The sequence below is a fragment of the Sinocyclocheilus anshuiensis genome, unplaced genomic scaffold (assembly GCF_001515605.1).
Source record: "Sinocyclocheilus anshuiensis isolate Anshui unplaced genomic scaffold, SAMN03320099.WGS_v1.1 scaffold615, whole genome shotgun sequence".
Classification (NCBI taxonomy): domain Eukaryota; kingdom Metazoa; phylum Chordata; class Actinopteri; order Cypriniformes; family Cyprinidae; genus Sinocyclocheilus; species Sinocyclocheilus anshuiensis.
The window spans coordinates 2,271,418-2,297,277 of record NW_015552647.1 but is presented as its reverse complement, the minus strand read 5'-3'; the positions used below and the strand labels follow the sequence as shown (position 1 = coordinate 2,297,277).

The window sequence follows — 25,860 nt, the reverse complement described above, 5'->3', positions numbered from 1 at the left end:
GACTTTGCTCCTGCTAGCATTGGCCTCCATCAAGAGGGTAGGGGACCTGCACGCATTTTCGGTCAACTATTCGTGCCTAGAGTTCGGGCCGGCGGATTCCCAGGTGACCCTGAGGCCCCGGCCCGGCTACGTGCCCAAGGTTCCCGCTACTCCCTTCAGGGATCAGGTGGTGAACCCGCTGAGCGGCCGGGTCACCGGCTCGGCTCCTCAGCGAAAACCTGAATATGCGTTGCATCTGCTGCCTACTTATACTCACGCTGTGATCAGCAGCAGCTGGATGCAATAATCACATGCCAATGTGCATTGGCTCGTTTAGTTTACACTCGAAGTGGATTGGTCCCTCTAAGCGAGATCCCAATTTCGTCGGTCAACCGACGTGACGTCTCCGTTCCCTCCTTCAGGGAACGAGGGTTACATACGTAACCGAGACGTTATGCTGAACGTCATTGAAGGTATGAAAATTGAGACGTTTCCATTCCTAACACAACAATTCATGACCCCGATCATTTGCAATGTGGCATTTTCTATTTAGTGGGATTCAAGAAGAACAAAGCAAACCAGAAGTCCAGTGAGTATTAACAAGTGTGGTACCGTATGTGCTGTCTGCAGCTTTATAAATCAGTGGTTTGATTTTTCACTCATGCATTTTTCAGCTGCAACTGATCCAAATGAGCTCAAGGCTGTCCTGAAAAGGAAAAGGTGCTGTAAATCTTATGCTGTAAATATAGACAGTTATTTTAGGCAATCTCTGTGACTAATGCATTAACAGTACTGCATCTTTGTTTTTATTCTAAGATATGAACTGTTTTGAGGAGATAGGGAGACGTGGTCCCCCAAAGCTTTAATAAAGTTCAGTGGTAGAAAAAAATATTGTAAGAAATTAGGTTTAAAACTTTGATATCCTTTTCAACCCTTTCCCAAAATATATCCCATATCCTATAGCCATACCTTTTCCTTTAATCAACTGTGAATTGCCTCTCAACCCTGCAGTAAGGTTCGTCCTAAAACCGAAGCAAGGAAAGATGGAGAAATTGACCCAAAGTTCTGGGAGATTTTGCTGAGCGCCGATAAGAAAGATTATGAGCGCATCTGTGCTGAATATGGGGTGACTGACTTCCGCTGGATGTTGAAGAAACTGAATGAGATGAAAAGAGAGAGAGAACAAGAACAAGCAGAGGTACGGTTTTGATTTGTTTCTTTGTTTGGTTTGTTTTTTAGATACATTTTCAATGTGAAATGATATTGTAATGATATTTTACTCACAGTTCGTCAAGAGCATTTCTAACCTCAAACACATCGATGTGAATCCTGATGGATCAGCTTCTTTTGAACTTGATCTTAACCTTCTGGATGCCAGCAGCAGAATTTTCATCTACAAGGTAAATTGACTGGTTATTATAACACATCGGAGCTCAGGTTTCAGTGCAAGCTTCTGGCCTGTGAGCTTTTGGTGTGTCCCTCAGGATGGTGAGATAATTCCATATTCTCAAGATCTCGAGATGGAAATGAAACACAGCCTGAATCAAGTAGGCAAGAAATACATCTTCACAATTAGGGACCTTGTCCCAGATGATGCTGGCCTTTACCAGTTAGATGTAGAAGACGTCAGTGTGTTCTCCACTGAATTTAAACGTAAGTTAAAGTCAACCTTACCTAGCTTATGATGCAGTATAAGGTCACACTTTATTTTAAGGTCCAATTCTCACTATTAAGAAACCGTTAACTATAGCTTTTGCCTCAATAAACTCCTAATTTGCTGCTTATTAATAGTTAGTAAGGTAGTTGTTAAGTTTAGGTATTGGGTAGAATTAGGAATTTAAAATATGGTCATGCAGAATATGTGCTTTATAAGTACTAATAAACAGCCAACATGTTAATAATAGGTATGCTAATAAGCAACTAGTTAATAGTGAGAATTGGGCCCTATACTAAAGTGTTACCCGATTAACAGATGACTACTGTAAGTAACCAAGAGCACTTTCTCGCAGTTCCAATGGTGGACTTTCTGGTCAAGTTAAAGGACGTGAAAGCCATGGAGAGGGAGGATGCCATTTTTGAGTGCGTCCTCTCTAAACCCTTATCTAAAATCATGTGGGTTGGAAAGAACAATCGATTAGAACAGGGAGACAAATATGACATCACGGTGTCTGAAGACAAACTGATCCACAGGCTGCTGGTGAAGGACTGTATGCAGGTGGATAAAGGCATCTATGCGGCTGTGGCCGGAATCAAGTCCAGTAACGCTTGGCTGATAGTGGAAGGTACAGTATGATCTTAACATTTTCAAAATATCTTCGAATTTGACTATAACAAATGACTAAGATTAGTGTTGGGGAGGAACAAGTTACAGTAAATGCACCAGTGCTGCTAACCTAACTGCATTTTTCAGTAGAGTTACAGCAGATCAGAGGTTTTCAAGATTGTTGTCCAGTAACAAGCTATTTTTCCAAAAATAAACAAGGTACATATTGTGCAGCATTACAACCAATTGAACCAAGGCAAAAACCACACAAACTATCAAAGAATGCCCTCTTTATTGATTAGAATGGGGAAGTCTGATTCATTTTAGCCAATCGGTTGATTCATATGAGTCATCATCAGTGTTATCAAAAGCATGTCGTTTAATTTTGCTTTTTAGAAATATAAATATTTTGTTATATACAGCTTTTTTCCACTGTTTTTTTAATAAGTTTCAATTTAGTTGAATTGGGTGTTAGTATACTCATTGTTATTATATCAAATATCATTATTTGTGATTTGTAAAATAACTTATATAATCTCATAATTATATAATCAATATCTGCACTTAAAACAGGGGTTTTCAAACTGTGGTCCAGGTCGGGGGACCACAGTTCCTTGCAATAAGGAGTCTATATTTTTATATATAAAAATATATTTATATATTTGTAAAAATATTTAAATAAATAAATTAGATTAAAATAAATAAAAAATCAATTAAAATAAACAAACCTCAAGCAGTACAGCGCTATTGTGTGTAGAAAAATAATTACAGTAACAATGTAAATATTTTCCAAAACATATTTTACAAATATTTATAATACTTTTTTCACAGTATACATTGGGTCTTTATATATAACAATATATTGCTGCATTTTGAATTTTAGGATGGGGTCACTTGTACAAGGATGATGATATTTGGGGCCCGTGAAATGATTTAAAGATTTAAGTTTAATTTTTAAAATTGAATTATTTAAGTTCACATTACAGCAATTTATCTAATAAGACTTGTATATTGTGCTTATTTCATATTTTGTTTTGTTTTGTTTTGGTTTGTTTTGGTTTGGTTTGATCGTGTCCTGTTTGCCATTTGCAATGAACCAGCCGATAACTATCTAGATACTAAGGGCAAAAAGAAACCCCGAAATACAACCCAAGCTGGAGGGGCAGGCGTTGACCTGGCAAAGATCGCTGCAGAACAGCAGGTCATGCTACAGAAGGAAAGAGATGAGAGAATTGCGGCTGTCAAAACAGCCAGTGCTGAGGAAGAGGCTGCAGGTGCGGTGGACAGTGGCGGTTCTGCATCTTCTCCTGGAGATTGTTCTAGAGCAGAAAAAGAGGTCAGGAGAGACGGCTCTGGAGACACTGGGCCGGCGAGGAGTGTAACAGACACTAGAGGAAAAGACACAGGGAAAGGTAGGAGAACCACACAAGTTCATTAAATAAGGAAAATTTCATCTTCTGCCACATAAAGACACCACAGTTGCATTGATATTTCTAATCGTGCAGTGACATCCATAAATTTTCAAGTGTGACATAAGAGTCCAAAGCCAGAAGTAATATCTATACGTGCATACAAATGATCATTTTTTTAATGACTGTCAGGATTTTCAGGTGAGAAAATGTCAAAAAGTGGAGGTGTGACTACAGGTTCGGATGAAGCCCTGCTGTCTGGAGACTCAACCGATTTGATGGTGTACTTAACACTACATGAGAAATAATAACTGCTCAAATACAACAGCCATTAATTTCCTCATCAGTACATTGACTCCAATTAATATGAGTTAAGTGTAGCGCTAACATTATTTCAGTGCCATATTCACATTTAGCCACAGTGTGGCACTGTATGAATGGCACAGCCCATGATCAGACTGAGGGGAACCGTTGACAAGATTAATGGTCCTTACTGGCAAAGGGATGTAATTTAGGCAGTTTAGGCAAGTGATTTATAACTCAAATATAATTGATCTAGCCAACTGTGATTAACTAGCAAGCTTTAAACTTGCATATTTTTCATTGTTCATTATTATTTCAGTATTTTATATATCATTTTAGTATTTGAACCCTTTCTTTTGAAAATGCATCACATTCTTAGTCCCTAAAAATTTAATCAAAAGGCATAATGCAAGGAACTATGGATTTTTGCAATGAGCTTCAACCTGATAGTAAAACGTGTGGTGTTAATACTAATGAACACTATAACTACTGTTGATACTAGTAAACAATCTTTTAATATTTCAAGCCCACATTAACTTCCTTGCTAAACCTGCGTTCTTCCACCTCCACAATATTGCATTTCACCTCCCACTTCTAAGCCCAAGACACTGAATCTCTAGTCCATGCCTTCGTAACCTCTTTCCTCCACTATTTCAATTCTCTCTTAATTGGTCTTCTAGCTTAAAAATCCCTGACAGATTGCAATGCAACAGTTGTCACCCACACCAAACAATCTTCCCACATCATCCTCATATTCTCATATCCTCATATAACGGTCTTATTCGCTACAAGGTTCTTTTAATTTCTCAGTGGTCTCAATGGTCTTGAAACAATATTATTTGTCATTCTTTTTTTTTTTTTATGTGATGTTTCTTGTATAGAAATTCCTTTCTGACACATAAAAAAGGTAATGGTGAGATAAATTAATAGTTATATAAAATGCACTGTATATAGTTATATGCAATATATAGTTGCAATTCAAGAACAACACTGTGAATATTTGTGAAATGTGACATAGTCAAATTGTGAGATATAAATTCACAATTGAAAGAAATAAAGCTGCAATCAACAAGAAATCACAATAACATTTTATTTATTTAGTTATTGACTAACTTACTCACTAACTCTAAGGTGGAATCCAGCTTCCATAGTTTTCTAATGTATTCCAGCTGCATTTGTGTTTGTTTGTTTGTATTATTTGTTTGTGAAGCTAACACGAGCTGTGCAAAAGACATTTATAATAACAATAATAATAATTATTATTATTATTGTTATTTCAATAATTATATTATACATTAACATTTCTCTGCATATTATAGGTATGAAATCAGCAGACCTTGCCAGTAACTTAAAAGCCAGCAAATCCAGTAAGGATGGGAAGAAGGTGAATTAATGATACTACAGTCTCTATTGATTCTATTGATACTATACACTCTATTGATTTATTAATTGCTCTAAAAAGTCTTTGGTAATTGCTCTTTATATTGCATCTATCACTTTTGCTAGTTGTCTTCTAAAGATAAAGCAAGCATATCTAAAGATGGAGGTACACAAAAGTTAGCAAGACAAAGCAGCAAAGATTCAGACTCAAGACAGAATCAGGCTGAAGTGATGGAGTGTGAGACTGATGCCATGACAACAGCTGGAGGTTTTGCTATTTCTTTTTCATTTTACAATGATACAGTATATTACTATAACATACAAATAAATATTTGTATATTACATAGAGAAAACAGACTCATGTTTGAATCGGTGATGAAAACATTTTTAAATATTACAGATCTTCCTGAATTCGACCCTGATGACCTACACAAGTTCTCCAAAAAAGTGATAGTTAAAGTTGGTCAGACTGCTTCCTTTAAAATGCCATTACCTCCTCAAGACCCGACAGAGATCAGCTGGTTTAAGGACGGCACTGAGCTTTTTGATGGTGGCAGCATAAAAATAGTAAAGGAACTAAACCAGAGCCGTCTTCAGATAAAAGACTGCCTGCAATCTGACTCTGGGGAAATTAAGATCCAGCTTAAAAACACTTTTGGTACTGCAGAGGCCTTCTCTAGGCTTATTGTGGTCGGTATGTTTCTACTCCACTGTGTAATATATTGAATGTATTCTGAAATAAATATTTATAAACCTTCTGCCTTTTACATGCAGACTCATACATTAACATTAAACTGACACATTAAGTATTTCAAACAACTTTGTACCCCTGCAGACAAGCCAGGTCCACCACAAGGCCCAGTAGAAGTGATTGACAGCTCATTTTCTGTCATTGAACTAAAATGGAAGGCACCAAGTGATACCGGTGGCTCTGAAGTGACCAACTTCCTAGTCGAGCGTCAGCAGGTGGGGAAGAGTATGTGGAAGAAGGTGTGGGATAGTTCAGCCGACCGCCTGTCCTTTCGAGACAGAAACGTGTCCCATGGCAAGAAGTACATATACCGAATCTATGCTGAGAACTCTGAGGGTATCAGTGATCCTCTGGAGATAGAAGGCATCATGGCTGGAACTCTGAGTGAGACACTGCATGAGTGCTTATGATTCATGAACATAAATTATGCATGTTATAAATAAAGAAAGAAAATCTTAACCAAATGCTCTGACTGGAAAACATTTTTCCACTTAAGTACGGCATCAAAACTTTCTATGTTGCAGTTTACCCTGGTCAACCCGCCCCTCCTAAGGTGGTCAGCACTTTCAAAAACTGCATCAACCTAACATGGACTCCACCAGAGAAAGATGGAGGAACCAAAATACTGGGCTACCAGCTAGAGAAACGCAAGAAAGATACAAACCAGTGGGTGACTCTGAACCCATCTAAGGAACCTATTTCAGGTACCCGTTTTCGCAACATTTCCAAAAAAACGCCTACATGTCTGTAAACCTCCAAAAATGTACATTGAATACAATTCACTGCCGTTTCCAGATTGAATAAGCAACTAATACTTTTCACATGAAGGATCACACAGGGGCCGATTTTAAATGACAGTTCATTGCACAATACTATGTTATGATCTCAAAACACTTTAGTGCATGATTTGTAAACTGCTACATTTTGACGCACATAACCAGATTCATATGTATGGATTTTCTGACATAGTAAACTTGCTCGGTAACTCACTTGCTGGACATTTCACTTTGAAGGTGTCGCAAAACATGCAAGAAGCAAGGTAATATAATTTTACATAAATGTCCCCTCAGGTAAATTTTTCCAGTGAGTCTGGGTTGTTGTTGTTTTTTTCTTCACTTTCAAAACCAAAGGGTTTCTGGTACATCTAGAGTTAGACAAGAGTTACATGCTTTAATAAGCTACTCAACACTTCTCAAACCCTACCATTCAGCTTTATATAGCTGTTCAAGTAAAAATCAAGAGTGGACATAGCTAAAGTGACATCAATGACATGAACTTTCCAGCTAATAAACCCAATGAATGTAGAGCAAGTGAACTGGAAAACCTTGATTGTAATTACGGTGTATCTTTAGGTTACAATTAAACAAGAATTATAGGGTTTGAATCCCAGAGAGAGGACATTCATTTGAAGACATATGCAAGGAACAATGTACATGGAAATTATTTTTCTGTACTTTTAATCTATGTAATTAGGAAACAATAGTTTTATGATTAAATGACGACTAATTCAGATAAAACTTCAGATTATTCATTACTACAAGGGTAGTTATAAGGAGAAGTAAATGCCATGGATGAGAGCGTCTAAAATATCTTATATGACCATAACATATTACTTTTGACTAAAAAGTCTTTGATCTTCACATAAGTTCTGTAGCATTTGTAAAATAAAAAAAAAATAAATAAAAATACAAAATAAACATGTACATCTACACTGTAAAATGTCAAACTGCGTTGTTACTTTAAGTCCGTTGGTGAAATCTAATGTGGTCAGGCTGATCCTGCCATATATTATAAACAATATATAAAACAATATTTATGATTTAAATAAAACTAGTTCATTTAGATGTTTTCCGAGATGCAGAAAACTTTCACTTGACAGAAACTTTTACTGTGTTCTGAATCCTGAGGTTGGAATATTCTAATGCTTTACATATTCTTCTGGGTCATAAATATGTAGTATTTTGTAACAGTTTTAGCCGAAAGAAAGTTGAGCGCATCAAGCTGCATCTTGTCATCATTACTTTAACTGTTAACATGAAATATTCCATAAAAACTGTAATTATGCCATTTCTCTTCACATTTTCTGAAAACAGTGGCTACAGTAAGCTATCTGAGGTTATTTCACTCTGAATCCTCCATACCAGACATTTAAAAAAAAAAATTACATTAAGTTACATTAAGTATTATCATTCCCTCTAGTCAGTGAGAAATAGGCACAGACACCCCTGCTCAAGGCTCTCAGACGTACGCTCTATCTCTCATCCAAACTCTTGCCCCCCGAGTGATATCGACCAAATGTGTTACGGTTATAGATATATTCTTTTAATTTATTGGGTGCATTTAAAAAAACAAAGTCAATGGAGCAAGACTCAAACCTGCAACTCTCAAAGCAAGACATATTTCTCTGAACCAAAACAACTCATGACCAGGTAAGAGGTTCAGACCCCCTAACACTGAAATCCTATAATAGCCCCTGGTAAGGCTTTAAATGGTCTAGCATTGTACCTGAGGCACCTCTTATGAATTCTCACAGAAACTTCCAGTAATTTTCAAGAGCTTACCGCCTCTCCATTTCCATCATATTTTCCCAGCTGCTTGATCACCCCAGAAACCAAACCGCTGTCTCTCATAAACCAACAATGTCTCATTAACTAGAAACATTTCCTTTAATTCAAGCACAATTGTTTTCTGTTCTGATGATCTTACCTCACAAATGAAGTACACAGACTCTTCATTTATTCCAGGAATACACTGCTATCAAATCATCCCGTCTCCTAATGGAATTAACACAATTTCACCTATAATTAAATTACCTTCTTTGATTTCCTTTGATACGTACTCGTACCATTTTTATTAAAGCTGACAATTTCCTCTAAAAATAATCTTAACATGATAAAGGCAAGATTCAAACCCGTTTCTTAATGAGCACAACAGCCCAATATGTCATGGCTCCACCAGCAGATAACAGTGGACTAATTATTAATCTCCAGTCATGTTTGTTATCAAGTCACTGGCTTTACTTGACGTGCTACTATGACAATTAAAATAATCTGCTTCACACAGCTCTGAAGTATGCCGTGAAGGATGTGTCAGAGGGGTCAGAGTATGAGTTCAGATTGTCAGCCATTAATATGTCTGGGCCTGGAGAACCCAGCTCTCCCTCTGCGATGGTCTGCGCTAAAAACCCCAACAGTAAGTTCTGTTCATAATAGTTTCGTTAGGCCCGTTCACACCAAGCACAATAACGATAAAGATATAGTTCTAAAAATCGTTCTCAATATTAAAGAATAGCAGAGTCCACACCACAACTATAACGATAGAGGCACAGAGAAACGATATCGTAGGAATCACTTCCAGAACGTTTTTCTCCAGCTGATGAACGATACAAACATTGACAGCCAATCAGAATCCATCCTGCTATAACGAGCTCGATAATTTAAAGTGGCAGACGCACGTGCGCTTAGAATAAATAGACGATATCGTTCGCTGGTGTGGACGCTAATATCGTTACCTTTATAGTTATCTTTATAGTTATCGTTCTTGGTGTGAACGGGGCTTTAAAAGAGAATATAAATGTACAACTTTGAACTGAATTGAACATTTTGTATTTCTTTCTACTTTCCATCCATTCATTTTCAGTCAGGCCCCGCTTCAAAGATCCTGTAGGCTTCATGGTTGTAAGAGCAGGAAATTCTATCAGAATCAAAGTCGATTATGAGGTACTTTGATTTATTGTGCATGCTGTGGATTAAACTGTGTGTCAGGCCTCATTCCCAAATGAACATGTCTAACATTAGTAAGAACATGTACATTTGCCCCAATGTAAATTAATGTTAATAACTTGGTAAGTGCTCGCCGTTTCTGCTGTATTTAGTCATGCTACCACATAATTTAACAGCAGATAAAACTGGCTCATTTTCAGGAACTAGCATTGACTTGTTCAAACTGTAAATCAGAGCAAAAATCTGGGCAAAAATCATATAGTACATTCCAGCCTTAAGCAAGCAACGATAACTAAGGGGTGGGGCGGGCTTACTGAAGCAAAGGGTCAATTCAGCTCAATATTTTTAATCAGTCATGATTTTTATTCTATCATTTCCTTTCAAACTGTTCATGTCAAGGGCTCACCACAACCTGACATCACATGGCTGAAAAAGGATGAACCTGTGTCCCCCTGGGTCAACATCATCAATGTTGAGGGCTCGTCCACACTCGTCATCCCCTCGTCACACTATTCAGACTCAAGTGTTTACACCATCATGGCAAAGAACTCTAGTGGACAGTCCAGCTTTGACATAGAGGTCAGAGTGGCACGTAAGTCAATTATCTGAAAGAAAGAAAGAAAGAAAGGATGCATTTTACAATATATCTGAACATTGCTGCAAGATATTCAGATATATACAAATCAGTGGAGAGGCCAAACATTTTGAAGTGAGTGGACCTTGATGAAATATGGTAGTACAACTACTCTCAAACTAAAGTGCATAATTTTACAATACATAGGGCATAAATGGGGATGCAAATTTCAACAACTACAATGACATTATCAGTTTTTGGCTGAAAGAGAAAAAGGTACAAAATATATGCCTAAATAAAAAATTTAAAAAAACTTGAAAATGCTATCTGTTGAGCATTATACATAAAAGATCATGTCCCCTATATTGTTAAAAAAAAAAAAAGGTCCCAACCTGCAGATTACAACAAATATAATTGTTTCAGTTAGAGACCAAACAATACCGGAAGTACAAAAAGTACATTAAAACAATATACACAATTGGATTTTGGGTCGTGTTTTGGTTTGTAGCTTCACCAAACGTTAGCAAACCACTTGCAATTATTTAGAGCAGGTGTTCTCTATTCAAACAAGCCCAAACACAAAATAACACTACATGTAGATTTTAGGGTAATCCTCATAGAGTGGCTTGACATGCTGCTTTGCTAAAGATATAGGACATCCAGGATCTGACTGTCTCGGTGATCATGATGCAGTATTTTCCAACATCATTTGAAAACATTGGGAAGTTCAACAAATAGAAACTGGATCTCAGGTATGGTGGGTAGTGCAATCAGTGACATTTTACAGTGGGAGTGCGCTTGGACTGGATTGATTGCTAGTTACCAAGTAGTTCTTATGTTAATGTATTATTGTCATGTATGCAGGATTTTTCTTCTTTCCTACAAAAAACAATTTTGGGTCCCACTTTATATTAAGTGGCCTTAACTACTATGTACTTACATTTAAATTAATAATTTGGTACAATGCACTTATTGTGTACATACATGTTTTTACATTGTACTTATATTTGAAAAATATCTGCATGTAATTACATCTGTAATTATTTTCTGTAATTACATTTATAATTACACTGTTGACCCATCCCTTACACCTTAACCCACCCTTAAACCTACCCATACCACCAAACCTGTTCCTAATCTTACCCGTTTCCCACCTCAATAACAGCGAAATTGTTTTGCAATACAGTATGAACACAATAAGTACTTTGTACTTATTTTTTGATGTAAGTACATAGTAGTTAAGGCCACTTAATATAAAGTGGGACCCAATTTTGTCATTCGTTTGGGTGAACCAGCCGTCAATCTGAGTGAGCTGGTGCCACCCTGGCCCTTATGTAGCCTCACCACTAATACAAATATATAAGTAGTTTGAGAATGTAAGATCACTTACAGCATCTGAAATCACTGCCATATCAACAACCTCTTTGCATATCCTGTATGTGCAATATTTCAAAACCTTGCCTTAAGTAGCCTCTATAAATTATGCAGAGAGCAAAAAGCAGATCAAAGTGCATCACCACTGTGAATGTGACTACACTGTCCAGTTTATCACACTAATAATTAGGGCTTGCTGCATGCAGGAGCAGCTCTAAGCGGGTACAGTGCCCTTGTGTCAACAAGCAACTCTCAGTGCCCCTATAAATTCATATATAACCAAATATTTTTAATTAGTCTACTTTTTGTAAGGCTGTTTAAATGGCTAGATAAAACATGTGCCCAATATGCACCACTACTGGCTGTAAGGTCCTTTGGGGTACACAATTTTAATTGAATCCTTCACGTGCCAATTTATTACTTTCATTGCCACATGCGCCAACCCCTACAGCTTCAAAACTTTCTTTATTTTTCTTCTGGCTACAGATCAACCAAAGCCTCCAGGCCCAGTGGTGCTAGAACAGGTTGTTTATGGTAAAGTCATTATCACATGGCTCCATCTCCAGACCAGGAGAAGGATGATCGACTGCACTACATGGTGGCAGAACGTGATTCCAACACACGTGTTTGGCGCACAATTGCCGACCGTCTGTTTTGCAACACTTACACTACCTCTGTCCACCCTGGTCGTGAATACCACTTCAGAGTCTATGCAAAAAATGATATGGGACTTTCTGATCCCTCTAAATCACCAACATGGGGTGTCAACGAGCTGAGAGGTAGGTTGCTGGAGAGTAAAAACAAGTGCTCACTCATTTAATTGTTATATTACTCAATTTCCTTGTACAGTATATCATAATAATTTGTTGCATGAAAGGAACAGTGCATCCATAAAATTAAAATTGTCATTATTTCATCACGTAATTCCAAACCTGAATGACTTTTTCTTCCGCGAAAAACACAAGAAGAAATTGTCAAGATTTTTTAATGGTTGCTCATTTTATGCAGTTGTGAATGTGTACTGTGAGGCTTTCAAGATTAATGAAGGCTATAAAATCACCACACAAGTAGTTCAAGACAATGTGTGATATTACAGGTCTTCTGACGCCATACAATAACTTAGTGTGAAAAACAGACCAACATAACAAAATCATGAGTTTCACACATTTTTGTTGATGCATAATAGTTCATGAAAGAAATAGCGATGTCTGATTCATTAACAAATCATTATTTTGAATTAGATCTTTACAATGACTTGGGTGAACCGATTTTCAAAACTACTCTGAATGATTCATTCATGAGTCCGATTGATCTGGACTAACGTTCAACACACTGATTCAGTGATCTGATCATAGCAGTACATTAAGAGCAAGCAGTACAATTCTCCGTTTTTAATACTCTTATAGGTTTGGGACGACATGAGAATTAGAAAACAATGACAGAAATTACATTTTAGGTTGAACTATTCCTTTTTCTCATTTCTAGTGCCACTAGTCACAAGGTCACCAGTTATGATAACTCTTGAGAGGCCACCTTCCATCTTGGTTCCACTGAAATTCCACAGTCCACCACGGGGCTTTCAGCTGTACATGACCTGTGCTGTCCGTGGCTTCCCCACTCCACATGTTGCGTGGTACCTCAACAACGTCTGCATCAACTCCAACAACAGCTACTACATCACAAATGCATATGGAGTCTGCTCTATGTACATCATCCGAGTTGGGCCAGAACACAGTGGCGAGTACAAAGTGGTGGCAGTCAACTCATTTGGCAAAGCAGAATGTTCCACCAAACTAAAAGTGAGAGGTATGTAATGATTATTTCCACATTTGAATATGTTACTGCTACCATGAAATACCATAAAAAATGACATATTCCAACTTTATTCTCTTTTCGATATTTTTACATATTGAAATTCAGCATGCTGACAACCAGCTAGCTTGTGTACTGCAAACCTAACCTATAGTGAATTATTTTATGTAGAGCTGTTTAGGAATAATATGCACTGCAAATGCCAAGAGATATATTGGTGTATCACTGTTCGTGATATTTTATTAGATAAAATCAGAATTATTAACTGCATATTAGTGCTGTTATAGCTATAAGACATGCATGTGAACTGTGTTTATTGAAAAAAATAAAATAAACAGTTTTCTGCTCACTTCTCTGGATGGTCATTTTCAAAAAAAAAATAAAAACATCAAAATAAGATAAACTTAGCAGAGGTTGTTACACTACATTTTCCCCTTATTCAACAAAAGATTTTAGATATGCAACACAAGGCATTTTGGATATCATAAAAGGTTCAAGTATGTTACTACACCAATGCAAAGATCACCTGCCCTGGGCCAAATACAACAGATTTTGTACAAAAGTGATGCAAGTTATCGACGACTTTACTGAAGAATAAACGCACTCATTTTGCTGCTTACCTTGTGGCTTCAGGAGGTGTTTCAGGTCGTAGGATGACGTTTGTGTTTACTCAATTTCCTGAAGTCCAGAGATGTCTCCAGGCTAACTCAAGCACAGGTCCTTGCAATTTGCCTGGCCCCAGACTTTGAGACAAGCTGTCTGGGCACGTCAAGCTTGGTAAACCCCTGTCAACGTAAAATGAAACCTTCCCTCAGGGCTGTGAGGGAAATATGCTGCCAAATGAATATATATATATTTTTACAAGGCCCACATTAATAACAATATGAGCCCCTGAATATTATATCTGTAAAAGCTTTATATTTAGACAATCAAAATTCAATGGTCAAAAATCACCTGTAATAATTGCGCTCAAATAACTCTTACAAGCAACTAATGCTTTAATTTTAAGAACCATTTAAGATACACTTTAAATATCCAATAAAAATGCAATATGTTCGGTCATGTTACAAGAGATCGTCATCCTACTGTAAATGGCAAGGCCTGTATAGGGCAAGTGTCTACATTTAGGACACATGTATGACTTTAATGCTAAACTCACTCGGTTTTTTGATTGTAATCATAACATTTCTGCAAATAAGTGAACTACTGGGATGGAGTTCATAATCAGTTTGGTTAAACAATGACAGTAATAAACAATGTCTTGTTTTTAGACACTTTCTTCAGCCAGACTTTGAGATCAGCTTCAATTTCAAAGATGAACATCAAAATAACATGATAAACAACTTTTTTGCAATGCCTGACATCACACAAAATAATAAAAATTCACTTTACATTCTGTCAGGATCAGAAAATGATACATGAATATGAATATCTGATTCATGGGCTGGACATCCACCCCAGCCCAGCTTTTCAAATAAAAGCTTTAAAGTGTCAGCTGATTGATTCAACTGCATGGAAGGTTTCCATTCGGTCCACCAATGTTCTTAACTGAACAAGCAGAAGCTGAAGGAGCAGCGAGATTTTAAAGGTGAGTTTTTATTTTCTTTGACATGCGGCACAAGGAACCATCAGGAACAATTTACCATTCCTATTCACAGCTCACCCATAGTTATGAATTTCATTAGTCCTTGAACTAAGAATAAATAATGGAAACAAATTTGGCCATAAATAATGGTCTTGAGCACATGATTTTATTATCACAATGAGAAGACAGCTGCACATGTAAAACCACTGAGAGTGATATGCTACACCACACTAGCAGTGGTTTTTCCTCTTAAGAGTTAGGACAGACGAATATGTAAGTGGTCATCTACTGGCATACATTATTAATCTCTGCTATGAGAATCATTCCCATCCATGCTATCTCTTGACTTAACTTTGTTTGTTATGTTTACCAGAGGATGTGTTATTCAATTCAAACTTCGTTCAAAATATTTGTAATAAATCAATAGCTACTTTCGTCTTATTTTCCAACAAAACATCCAAACCTCTTATAAATCTTGTGAGATCTGGTGAAGCAAAACACATTTACTTAAGAAGCAAAGATAATACAACTTGTTTTCAGAAAATGCATCTTAATAATGTTTTTCTTGTTTTAAACATGTCTAACAATACTGCATAGTTCAACCAAAAATAACAATCCTGAAATCAAGAATTCATTTGCTCACCCTCATGCCATTCCAAACCTCTATGACTTACTTTCTTCCATAAAAGACAGAGATAATGTTAGGCAGAGCAATAGTGACCAACGGCCTTGGTCACCATTCACTTTCATTTACATAAATAGAAAGAAAATGGCAACTGAGGCTGTCATTTTGCAATTTGCCAATGGTCCAAGTAAAACAAACATAATTAAAGGAAAAAATCTAGACTCACAATCTTAAACAAATTGGCTTCTTGAGTGCATTTTTCTTGTTTTGATGCATTTCATTTGGCTTTGTTTTTCTACTTTGTTTTGTACACAGGAGATGTACAAAATGAGACAGACAGACAAATAAAGTGAAAAGAGTAGGCTTTTGGATAGACTATACAGCTTGATGCCAGATCGATTGACAAATGTTCAGGAAAGATGAGCAATATGAACGAAAGGTTAAGGTTAGGACCTCAGAACATCATCATCCCAGCCTTATAGTGGAGAGCCATTGCTTCAGCCACTAAAAAAAAAAATGGCTTTCTTTCCCCTTTGGCCTTGTAAAAGCATTGCTGAGGATCCTGTGAATCTGGGAATGCCAATAAGTTTTTTTACCGCCAGTCTAGTATTACGCAGCATGTGATATGTATCAAATCAAATTCTTAATATATCTTTATAGGTTAACTTTTTGAAGGTCACAGCCTGATATATCTTCTTTAGGGCCATTAGGGGAAAGAAAGAGGAACACCTTTAAATAAAAAAGGTGGGGTTTAGGACTTGGCAGTTTCATTACTTAATCTATCATTAAAACGAACATCATGATTATTTGAGAAATGCAGTAGGTTTTATTACTAAATGATGGAAATTATGGAAGCTCAAATCAACAGTTTTATGAATAATAGACAATAACAAGACCTATATTACAGACAGATTTTTTTTAGTACCTCAAAAATAAAAATAAAGCACGATTTTGAGAACAAAGTTGTGACAATAAAATCATATATTTAGGAGATTTAAGGCACAATGTTGTATGAATAAACTAGAAATATTTAGAGAGAGAAAATCAATCACAATATTACAAGATGCGTTGTGATCACAAAATGAATAGGCCACTGCAGCAACAGCAAAAAAAAAAAAATCTATGCAAAAAGGATGCAATTGAATTACAGGATTTACCAAACAAAGAAGTCTTGTGGTGCATCAGCACAGTAATTATTACTATCTGAACACTTCAGTAGTTGCAAAGAATTTAATTTATTCAGAAGAAACAAACATTCATGCTCCACTTTGCTGTTCTCGACCACATCACTTTGATGTTACTTTCCTAACAACTTTATTCTCATAATATTACAATTTTAATCTCATAATGATATGACTCTCATAATTGGCTTTACTCTCAAATCACTTACTTATAGTTAGTGTGTGTACTGTGTGCACTTTCCCACAAGTGGATGGGATCATATGCAAGTTATATAGAGACTTTGTATCACATTGAGTGTATTTTTAAACCTTGTTGTTTTACAAAATAAAAGACAAACTTACAGCAGCATGGTTGTGATGATTATATATAACAGAATATATATATATATATATAACTTTTTTCCATATACAGCCTAATTTATTGACTATAGGAACAAGATTAAAACGCATTCTGAAGATGCCACTACCAGCAGAAGAGATTCCTGTTGGTCAGGGTAAGATATATTTGAATCAAAACATTATATTTGCAATGGTTTACATGATTTAATTACTTAAATAAAAATACAAATGTATGTCCCAAATAAAAAATAAGGCCTAGGCATATTGTGTTTGAAGGCTTCTAGTACTACAAAATCTCAACAGCTGCTGAGTTATCAACCTGCAATTTTAAAAGCCAATCATCAAGAGAACACTCTGAATTTTAGTTGAGACACACACACACACACACACACACATAATAAATGCACCACCAAGCCTAAAACATTTATGGTAGGTTCAAAGTGGTAGCTTATGCTTTATTTTGATACTTCCCTATTTTATTTTATTTTTTGTTCCAAATTTCCAAGGAAACATTACCCTCATGTGGTTATATGAATAAATATCAAGTGAAGGCAATGAAGATTGCATGTCAGCTCTATTTTGAATAACATATATGGCATATGCGTGTTTCTTATTTACAAAAACAAAACATTCAGTGTTTAATAAAGCACATAATGTAATGATTTATGCAATTTAATGATTAAAGCATGTATCTTTAAAGTGGAGATCAAGAAGAGATCTAGAGTGCCTGGTGTTATGATCACCCAGTACGTCAAGGAACTGCCACATGGAAAAACTACACCTGATTTCACCAGAAAACCAATTGCCTTGACAGTTCAAGAAGGTATAATAATAATAATAATAATGTTTTGATATTGTTAAGAAAAGTCCAAATATATTTTTGGCAGTATTTAAAAGACTTGTTCTTTTCAGTTGTTAATAAATTCACACTAATTATTGATATATTGTCTAATAGACTATTCTGTGGATTTTATTAAACATTTATGTGTTAGTTCAGCAGTCATTTAGCTATAATGAAAAAGTAGTACCTTCGGGGTAGTAGATCCTTCATAAGCATAAACCTCAGAGATGATGAATGGATTGCCTTTCTGTAACTGCAGGGAGAGTGGCCATTTTCAAAGCGGTGGTGAACGGAGATCCAGTACCAACTGTAACATGGGCTCGCAACAAGGGTGACACTTCTGATCCAGAAGAATATAAGCCAAGATATGATGAAAGGACTAGAGAACATGTTCTAGAGGTAACATACCAATGCCAAACATTTGGATCTGAAATTACAACATTATCATACAGTACAGCATATTATGATGATGGAACCACCTACAGTCAAATTATTGTTTAATTTGTTGCATTCAAACAGATAGTAAATGTGCAAGTAGATCAAGCAGATACGTACAAATGTTTCGCAACAAATCTATTTGGAAAAGCCATGTGCACAGCTGCATTGAGTGTATTTGCAGGTAGGCAATATATTTTTATTTGAAAAAGCACAATATTCAAGAATATTACCATAATCAAATCTGTGCATTCAATGAGCAGAACTAGGCAATTAGATCTGTTGTATAATCTGAATGCATGCTCACATTTATGCAATTTTCTTATGGTAGTTCCTTTCTCTGTCTTTTAGTTGGATTCAAGAAAAAGTCAAAAGATGCATCAAAAAAAGGTGGATATGTTAATCCTGAAATATAAAATAAGTGTAAAGAGGGGCATTTTATTTGCATGCCGTACTGATAATGTATGATGTTTTCTGTTTTGTTTGATAAGATGACCAAACCAACGATCCTGAGGACTTCAGGAAAATGCTTAGAAAAACCACGTAATTGTTTAACTTCTCAATTGTCAGGGAATCAAGTGTTTAAGAAATGTCTCTTATAAATCAAAGTTACTTTTTTCTTTCATCAAAATGAAAAACCTTCTGTCTAGAATTGCCAAGAAGAGAAAAGAAAAACCCAAGAAAGAGGGAGAGATTGATCCAAAATTCTGGGAAGTGATGCTAAGTGCCAAAAAATCTGATTATGAGCACATCTGCCATGAATTTGGAGTCACTGACTATCGGTGGATGCTAAAACAGCTCAACCTGAAGAAAAAGGAGAAAGAGGATGAACAAGCAAAGGTATTTGTCAGCAATTTAATCATCTGATGCTCACTAGATTTGGAAGATTTAGTCTCTAGTCTCACTAGATTTGGAAGTCAATTTCCAATCATTTTGAGTTGAGACTCTGCCTTGAGACAGCCTTCTGCAATTGCAACAGACAATTTCTCTAATAATTTCTAGTGTTTTTTAAAAGGATATTTAGTAAAGTCTTAAATTTACTTCTTAACTCCCATTTTTTTATGTCTTATAGGTGGTTGAAAATGTTGGCAACATGAAGCAGATTGAAGTGAAGACAAGTGGCAGAGCTGAGTTTGAGTTTGATATGAAGCTTAAGGACGCAAACAGTAAAATTAATCTCTACAAAGTAAGTTCAAATGGCTTTTACACAGTAAAAAAAAACAATGTCATCTAGGACAAAAAAAAAGCATATTTAAAACACTCTTTCCAGAATGGTGAAATGCTTGATTATGGCGATGGCACTGATGATTCCTCCAAACACAATATGAAGAAGACTGGTGACAAATACATGTTTAGCATAAACAATCTTGGCTTAAATGATGGCGGACTATACCAAGTGGATGTTGAAGATGTCAACATTATTTCAACGACCTTAGCAAGTAAGAAATAATTTCATTTTTAGCATTTCAAATAAAATACTTTAAAGTACATCTCTACATCCATTTTATTAATCATTTCCCTACAGTTCCTGATGTGGAATTTGATGGTATGCTAAAAGATGCTAAAGTGGTTGAGGGGCAGGATGCCATGTTTGAGGGCATTTTTTCTGGCCCTGTACCTCAAATCACTTGGTGTGCCAATGACATCTCTGTTGAGCATGGAGACAAGTACAATATCACAGTCTCTGAAGACAAGCTCACCCACAGATTGGTAGTAAAGAATTGCAAAAAAGAGGACAAGGGCGTGTACACTGCTATTGCTGGGATTAAATCATCCAGGGCCACCCTTGCTGTTGATGGTAAATCTTCAAGAAGAACAAAGAAACATCATATTTCAGCATAATTTTACACTGCCATGTATATCAAACAGGCCAATAATCTATTATTGTTTGTTATGCTCTATGCCACATCAGAGGACCCTAACATCAAGGGAAAAGGTCGAGGTGGTGAAAGTGACGGAGCAGATGTTTTTGCAAGACTTCTGGCAGATGAACAGGCCAGACTGCAAAGAGAAAAAGACGAAGCAGCCAGGAGAGGCAAGGGTACAGATGGGAGAGGTGATGGAGCTGATGGCCATGGTGGTGCAGCGGATGGTCGTGGTGATGGAGTGGATGGCCATGGAGGACTTGGCGGAGATGGAAGAGAAGGATGTGGAGGAGATGCAACAGGGAAGTATGGACAAGGTGGCCTTGGAGGACTTGACGGAAGTGGAGGGAATAGACTTGGAGGAGATGCGAGAGGGAAATACAGACAAGGAGGAGATGGTAAAGATGGAAGTGGGAAGAGTGCAAAGGATTCTGGGATGGGTTTAGGAGCAGATGGACTGGGAGGCCAGTCAGCTGTGGCTGGATCTGGTGGCGATGGTACGGGTATGTTAATGACAAAATTGTACAAAAACTCTGTCAACATTTTACATTGCTTATTACTTAATTTCCATGAAAAACTTACCACTTAGTCTTAGACAAGTTATTATAATTCATTCACATGTATTCGTTCCAGATGATAAAGTGCACTTTGCAAGCGGTTTAACAGACAAAAATGCTCTCCGTGGCAAACCTGCAGAGCTGGTGTGTAAACTAAATACTGACAAAATGGATGGTGTGTGGTATAAAGATGGAAATAAGGTATGTTTGTGTATCGTAGCAATATGTCACTGACTGGTCACTTTTCACTGACAAATACAGAGTTTGATATTGATATAAATCTTTTTTCATCAGCTGACTTCCAAAGATGGAGTGGTAATCTCTAAGGATGGTTGTACACATAAGCTCATTATCCAGAATTGCAAGGATTCTGATGGAGGTCTATATCATTTTGAGGTAAATGGCTGCAAGACAGAGGCCATGGTGAGAGTTGGAGGTAATCATATTAAATTTTCATTTTTACATTTGGCTAGCATGAGGAAATTACTGTCAGTTTGGCAATTACAATAATCTTTTCTGCTGTATATGGCTTCTATTTTTCCCAGATCTTCCAGAATTCGATCCTGATGCTTTGCAAAAGTTCTCCAACCCTGTGATAGTGAAAGCAGGCCAGAGTGCATCTTTTAAGATGTCATTTCCTCCACAAGCTTCACTGGAGATTAAATGGTTTAAAAATGGCTTGGAGCTTCTTGATGGTGGTTCAGTGAAAGTGGTGAAGGAATCAAACCACAGTCGTCTTCAAATAAAAGACTGCCTGCGATCGGATACTGGTCAAATCAAAATCCAGCTAAAAAATCCTTTTGGTTCTATTGAAGCTTTGTCAAGCCTTATAGTATTAGGTGAGTACAATATCTGCAATTAAACTGTTACCAAAACAAACAGACTACTATATTTTAAGTAACACACATCTGCTCCCCCTGACAGACAAGCCAGGTCCACCACAAGGCCCACTAGAAGTGAATGAAAGCACATCCTCGGTCCTTGAACTGAAATGGAATCCTCCGAAGGATGACGGTGGCTCAGAAGTAACCAACTACATAATTGAGCGTCAACAGGTTGGGCAGAATACCTGGAAAAGGGTTGGCGATATTTCAGCTAACCATCTAACCTTCAGAGACAGAAACGTGTCTCTTGGCAAGAGGTACATCTATCGCATCTACGCTGAGAATCTTGAGGGCATCAGTGAAGCGATGGAGACTGAAAAAATCATGGCTGGCTCTTTAAGTAAACTTCTTAAGTCTTTACTGCTAAATTTGTCATATGAGAAGTACTGAAGTCATCTAATATTTATATCACCTATGTGTTGGCAGTGTTCCCTGGTCCACCAGGCACGCCGAAGGTGGTCAGTGCATTCAAAAACTGTATAAACCTAACATGGACCCCACCAGAGAAAGATGGAGGGAATAAAATCTTGGGCTACCAGCTAGAGAAACGCAAAAAAGATACAAACCAGTGGGTGACTCTGAACCCAGTTAAGGACCCTATCCAAGGTATTTTTTTTATATCAAAGCTCCACACTGAATGAAAGGCACTGACTTCCAGCTCTACTAAATGTTGAGTCTGAAAAACAACTGCTATGACAAATCAATAAATAACCATTAGCAAGCACCTAACCTCAAAATACATATAAGTGGTCTCTACCTCTTACAGATCTGAAGTATGCAGTGAAGGATGTGTCAGTGGGGTCAGAGTATGAGTTCAGAGTAACAGCCATTAATATGTCTGGGCCTGGAGAACCCAGTGCTCCTTCTATGATGGTCTGCGCTAAAAACCCCAACAGTAAGTCACAGTCACATGATTAAGAAATCAAATTAAGTTCAAACATCTTTACTGATTTCGAACAATCATTTTCAGTGAAGCCCCATTTCAAAGATCCTGAAGACTTTATGGTTGTGAGATCAGGAAATTCTATCAGAATCAAAATTAATTATGAGGTAAAGATCCACATCTACATATCCACACTTATTTACCTTCTTCAAAGAGAAATAAATTGATATTCGGCACACAGGCCTCTCCACCGCCAGACATTACCTGGCTTAAGAATGGGGAACCTGTATCTCCCTGGAACAAGATCATTCATGCTGATGGCACTTGCACGCTTGTCATACCCTCCTCAAAGTACTCAGATTCAGGAGTCTACACCATTGTGGCTAAAAACTCAAGTGGGCAAGCCAGCTTTGACATAGAGGTCAGAGTAACAGGTAAGCTATATTTGATGTAAATGATATAGCTGTGATCACATAATGTAAACAAGTTTAGTGCTGTGCTGCATACAATCTGTTGCAAATATTCACTGCAAATATTAATTGTTCAAAGTCATGTTTCATGCTTTAAGCCTAGGTGAGACCACACCTTCAGAGACAACAAACCAGAAAAGAACATGTCAAAGAAACAGAGAGTTACTCATAAGTGAAAGAAACTATTGCATAGATATTCTATTCCTATAAAATAATCCTACTTTATGTGGCTACAGATGAACCCAAGCCCCCAGGCCCAGTGGCGCTAGAACAGGTGGTTTATGGCAAAGTCATTATCACATGGAGTCCTTCTCCAGACCACAACAAAGACGACCGACTGCACTACATGGTGGCAGAATATAACTCCAACACACGCATTTGGCGCAGAATAGCCGACCACCTTCTCTGTACTACCTACACTACCAACATTCAACCAGGTCAAGAATATCACTTCAGAGTCTATGCAAGAAATGATATGGGACTCTCTGATCCTTCAGAATCACCAACATGGGGCATAAACAACAATAAAGGTGGGTAGCAGGCCCACTACCAGTTTAGCTTAACTAAAATGCTAGTGCAATGCTAAGTACTTAGGTCTTTTTTTTTATTTCCTTCCCACCAACTAGTTCCAATGCCCTCAACTGTGTCAGCCGTGGTCACTTTGGAAAGGCCACCATCCATCCTGGTTCCACTGAAACGCCACACTCCACCAAAAGGATACCAGTGCTACATGACCTGCGCTGTCCGCGGCTGTCCCAGCCCATACATTGCATGGTACCATAACGGGATTTGCATCAACTCCGACAACAACTACTACATCACAAACACATCTGGTGTCTGCTCTATGTACATCCTCAGAGTTCGACCTGAAGATAGTGGCGAGTACAAAGTGGTGTCAGTCAACCCATTTGGCAAGGCAGAATGTTCTTCTACATTAAAAGTAAAAGGTATGACAGCTGCAGTGTTCATTTCGATGCTTGAGAAGTGTTTACCACAGTCACCTGATTTACATGATGGTCACGTTGCTAATAATTTTCAACATGGTTACGTAATGCAAATGGGCAACAGCTATGCCAGAGCTCGTCAAAAAGTGACCTGCAGGGCAAATATGGACCGTCAATCATTTTTATGCGGTCACAGATTGATTTAGACAAATTAGCTGCACCGCTTGATACATTAGAGCACTTACTGTGCAAATCTCTATGGTGAATTCAGAAGCCCTCAGCAGTCAGCAATTAAAAAAAAAAAAAACTAGGGCCTTTTGACAAAGCTCATACTGTGTGTACTTGCATTGCATTATCAATTGCAACATGACTTATTTTGAAATTCAATAACACACAAAATTAAGCCTGAGTACCTAGAATGAGACCTGCATAAAGTATGTTTCAGTCATGAAAATGAAAGAGCTAAGATCTGACAATTACTCCAAAAAAAAAACTGTCATTTGGATAATTTGGCTTTCTGAAAAAGTAGATGAAAAGCCCTGGCCAGTGCATTACATATGTAAATCAAAATCAAATTACTTTTACCAACACATTTTTCTATTCCACTTTTCCAAAAAACGAAGGTTTACCACAATAACAAAAAGCTCTTAAATATAATTTTTGTATAAAATAGTTGGTCATTCATTTTATTCTTTCTCCTTTTTTCTGTGTATTTCAGATTGATCTGTACTCCACTGGACGTGCTAGTTTTTGCTCTGCTTCTGCCACAATTAATTTCCTGCATGCATTTTAAGCTAGGACGGTGCATGCATATAAATTAACATAGCTATGGTTGCAACTGAGAACACACATAATTTACTATTATACCAAGGGATGTGTAGCCTACTACTAAAAAAATAATAATTTGGAAAGTATTAGTGTATATGACTTCACAATATGCAAATAAACATTTTCTGACAAGCATACTTTCTAGCATGTTGTTCTTTGAGACTTTAAATGTCATCCCCAATGATCCAGGTACAGTATGAACTAGTGGACTCTACTGGACATTCTTCTTGGACATGGTTGAAAAAGTTTTACAGACATTTATTCTCACACACATTCCCCTTCTCATTGAAATTACAGTTTAGAATATTCCAACAAAAGATATGCAGCCCTCAGCAGTACAGTGACATGACATCCATGTCTGTGATAGTGTGAGAACATGGATAATACTGTTTCAGATTGCAACCTGAACAGTTCCAGTCTCCGCATGGTTCCCCACAAAATCAACTCCAATGTCAGGCATCCCTGAAACTGAAACCACTATCAAAAAGCAAGTATGTAGTGCATAACATAAAATGGGAATTTTACCAAATTGAAAATATAACCTATTAATTTAAGTACTCCAAGATTTTTCAAAAACAATTCAAAGTTACATTAAATGAACAATAACAAATAGGCCTACAACAGGCTAATGTTTAGCCTATATACTGACTTACATTTACATACTACCACACCAATGGGCTGACTCGGATTTATAGCTGACTGCTTCAAGGACTTTTTTTCTTCTTCTTTCAGAACAGATTTCAGATAACACTGTGTTGTGACTGAGCGATAGTATTATCTTTGCCACAGTCTCGTTACAACAGCAAGAATTGTGAATTGTGATAAACGGTCACCTGAAATCAACACTGCCTCGTTA

At 37.1% G+C, this 25,860-nt stretch overlaps 1 protein-coding gene and 1 pseudogene across 2 annotated transcripts; both read left to right on the top strand.

Annotated features, from left to right (window-relative positions):
- LOC107666971 (immunoglobulin-like and fibronectin type III domain-containing protein 1) overlaps nt 1-13,569 on the top strand; it is a 14,676-nt pseudogene extending 1,107 nt beyond the window's left edge.
- A 1,516-nt stretch (nt 13,570-15,085) lies between these two features.
- Nucleotides 15,086-24,997, top strand: igfn1.4 (immunoglobulin like and fibronectin type III domain containing 1, tandem duplicate 4). 2 transcript variants are annotated; one of them, XM_016458628.1, is made up of 23 exons: nt 15,086-15,155; nt 17,390-17,452; nt 17,998-18,120; nt 18,398-18,537; nt 18,658-18,757; nt 18,925-18,963; nt 19,065-19,116; nt 19,224-19,413; nt 19,646-19,759; nt 19,844-20,012; nt 20,099-20,371; nt 20,486-20,941; nt 21,072-21,196; nt 21,290-21,431; nt 21,541-21,834; nt 21,920-22,219; nt 22,306-22,485; nt 22,646-22,774; nt 22,850-22,929; nt 23,004-23,196; nt 23,469-23,762; nt 23,859-24,179; nt 24,895-24,997. In XM_016458628.1, exons 2-23 carry the CDS (start codon nt 17,416-17,418, stop codon nt 24,897-24,899), a joined length of 3,756 nt encoding a protein of 1,251 aa, XP_016314114.1. In that variant the 5' UTR covers nt 15,086-15,155; nt 17,390-17,415; the 3' UTR covers nt 24,900-24,997. The 2 variants fall into 2 exon arrangements, with proteins under 2 accessions (XP_016314114.1, XP_016314113.1); XM_016458627.1 differs by having other exon boundaries at nt 17,371-17,452.
- Nucleotides 24,998-25,860: the final 863 nt, after the last annotated feature.

Bases quoted from the DNA above. Each gene is read 5' to 3' on its own strand.
- igfn1.4 (XM_016458628.1), top strand. From the start codon at position 17,416: ATGCCACTACCAGCAGAAGAGATTCCTGTTGGTCAGG. The intron at 18,758-18,924 runs GTAGGCAATATA...TCTGTCTTTTAG, and splicing joins TGCATTGAGTGTATTTGCAG to TTGGATTCAAGAAAAAGTCA. The intron at 21,197-21,289 runs GTATGTTTGTGT...TTTTTTCATCAG, and splicing joins GGTATAAAGATGGAAATAAG to CTGACTTCCAAAGATGGAGT.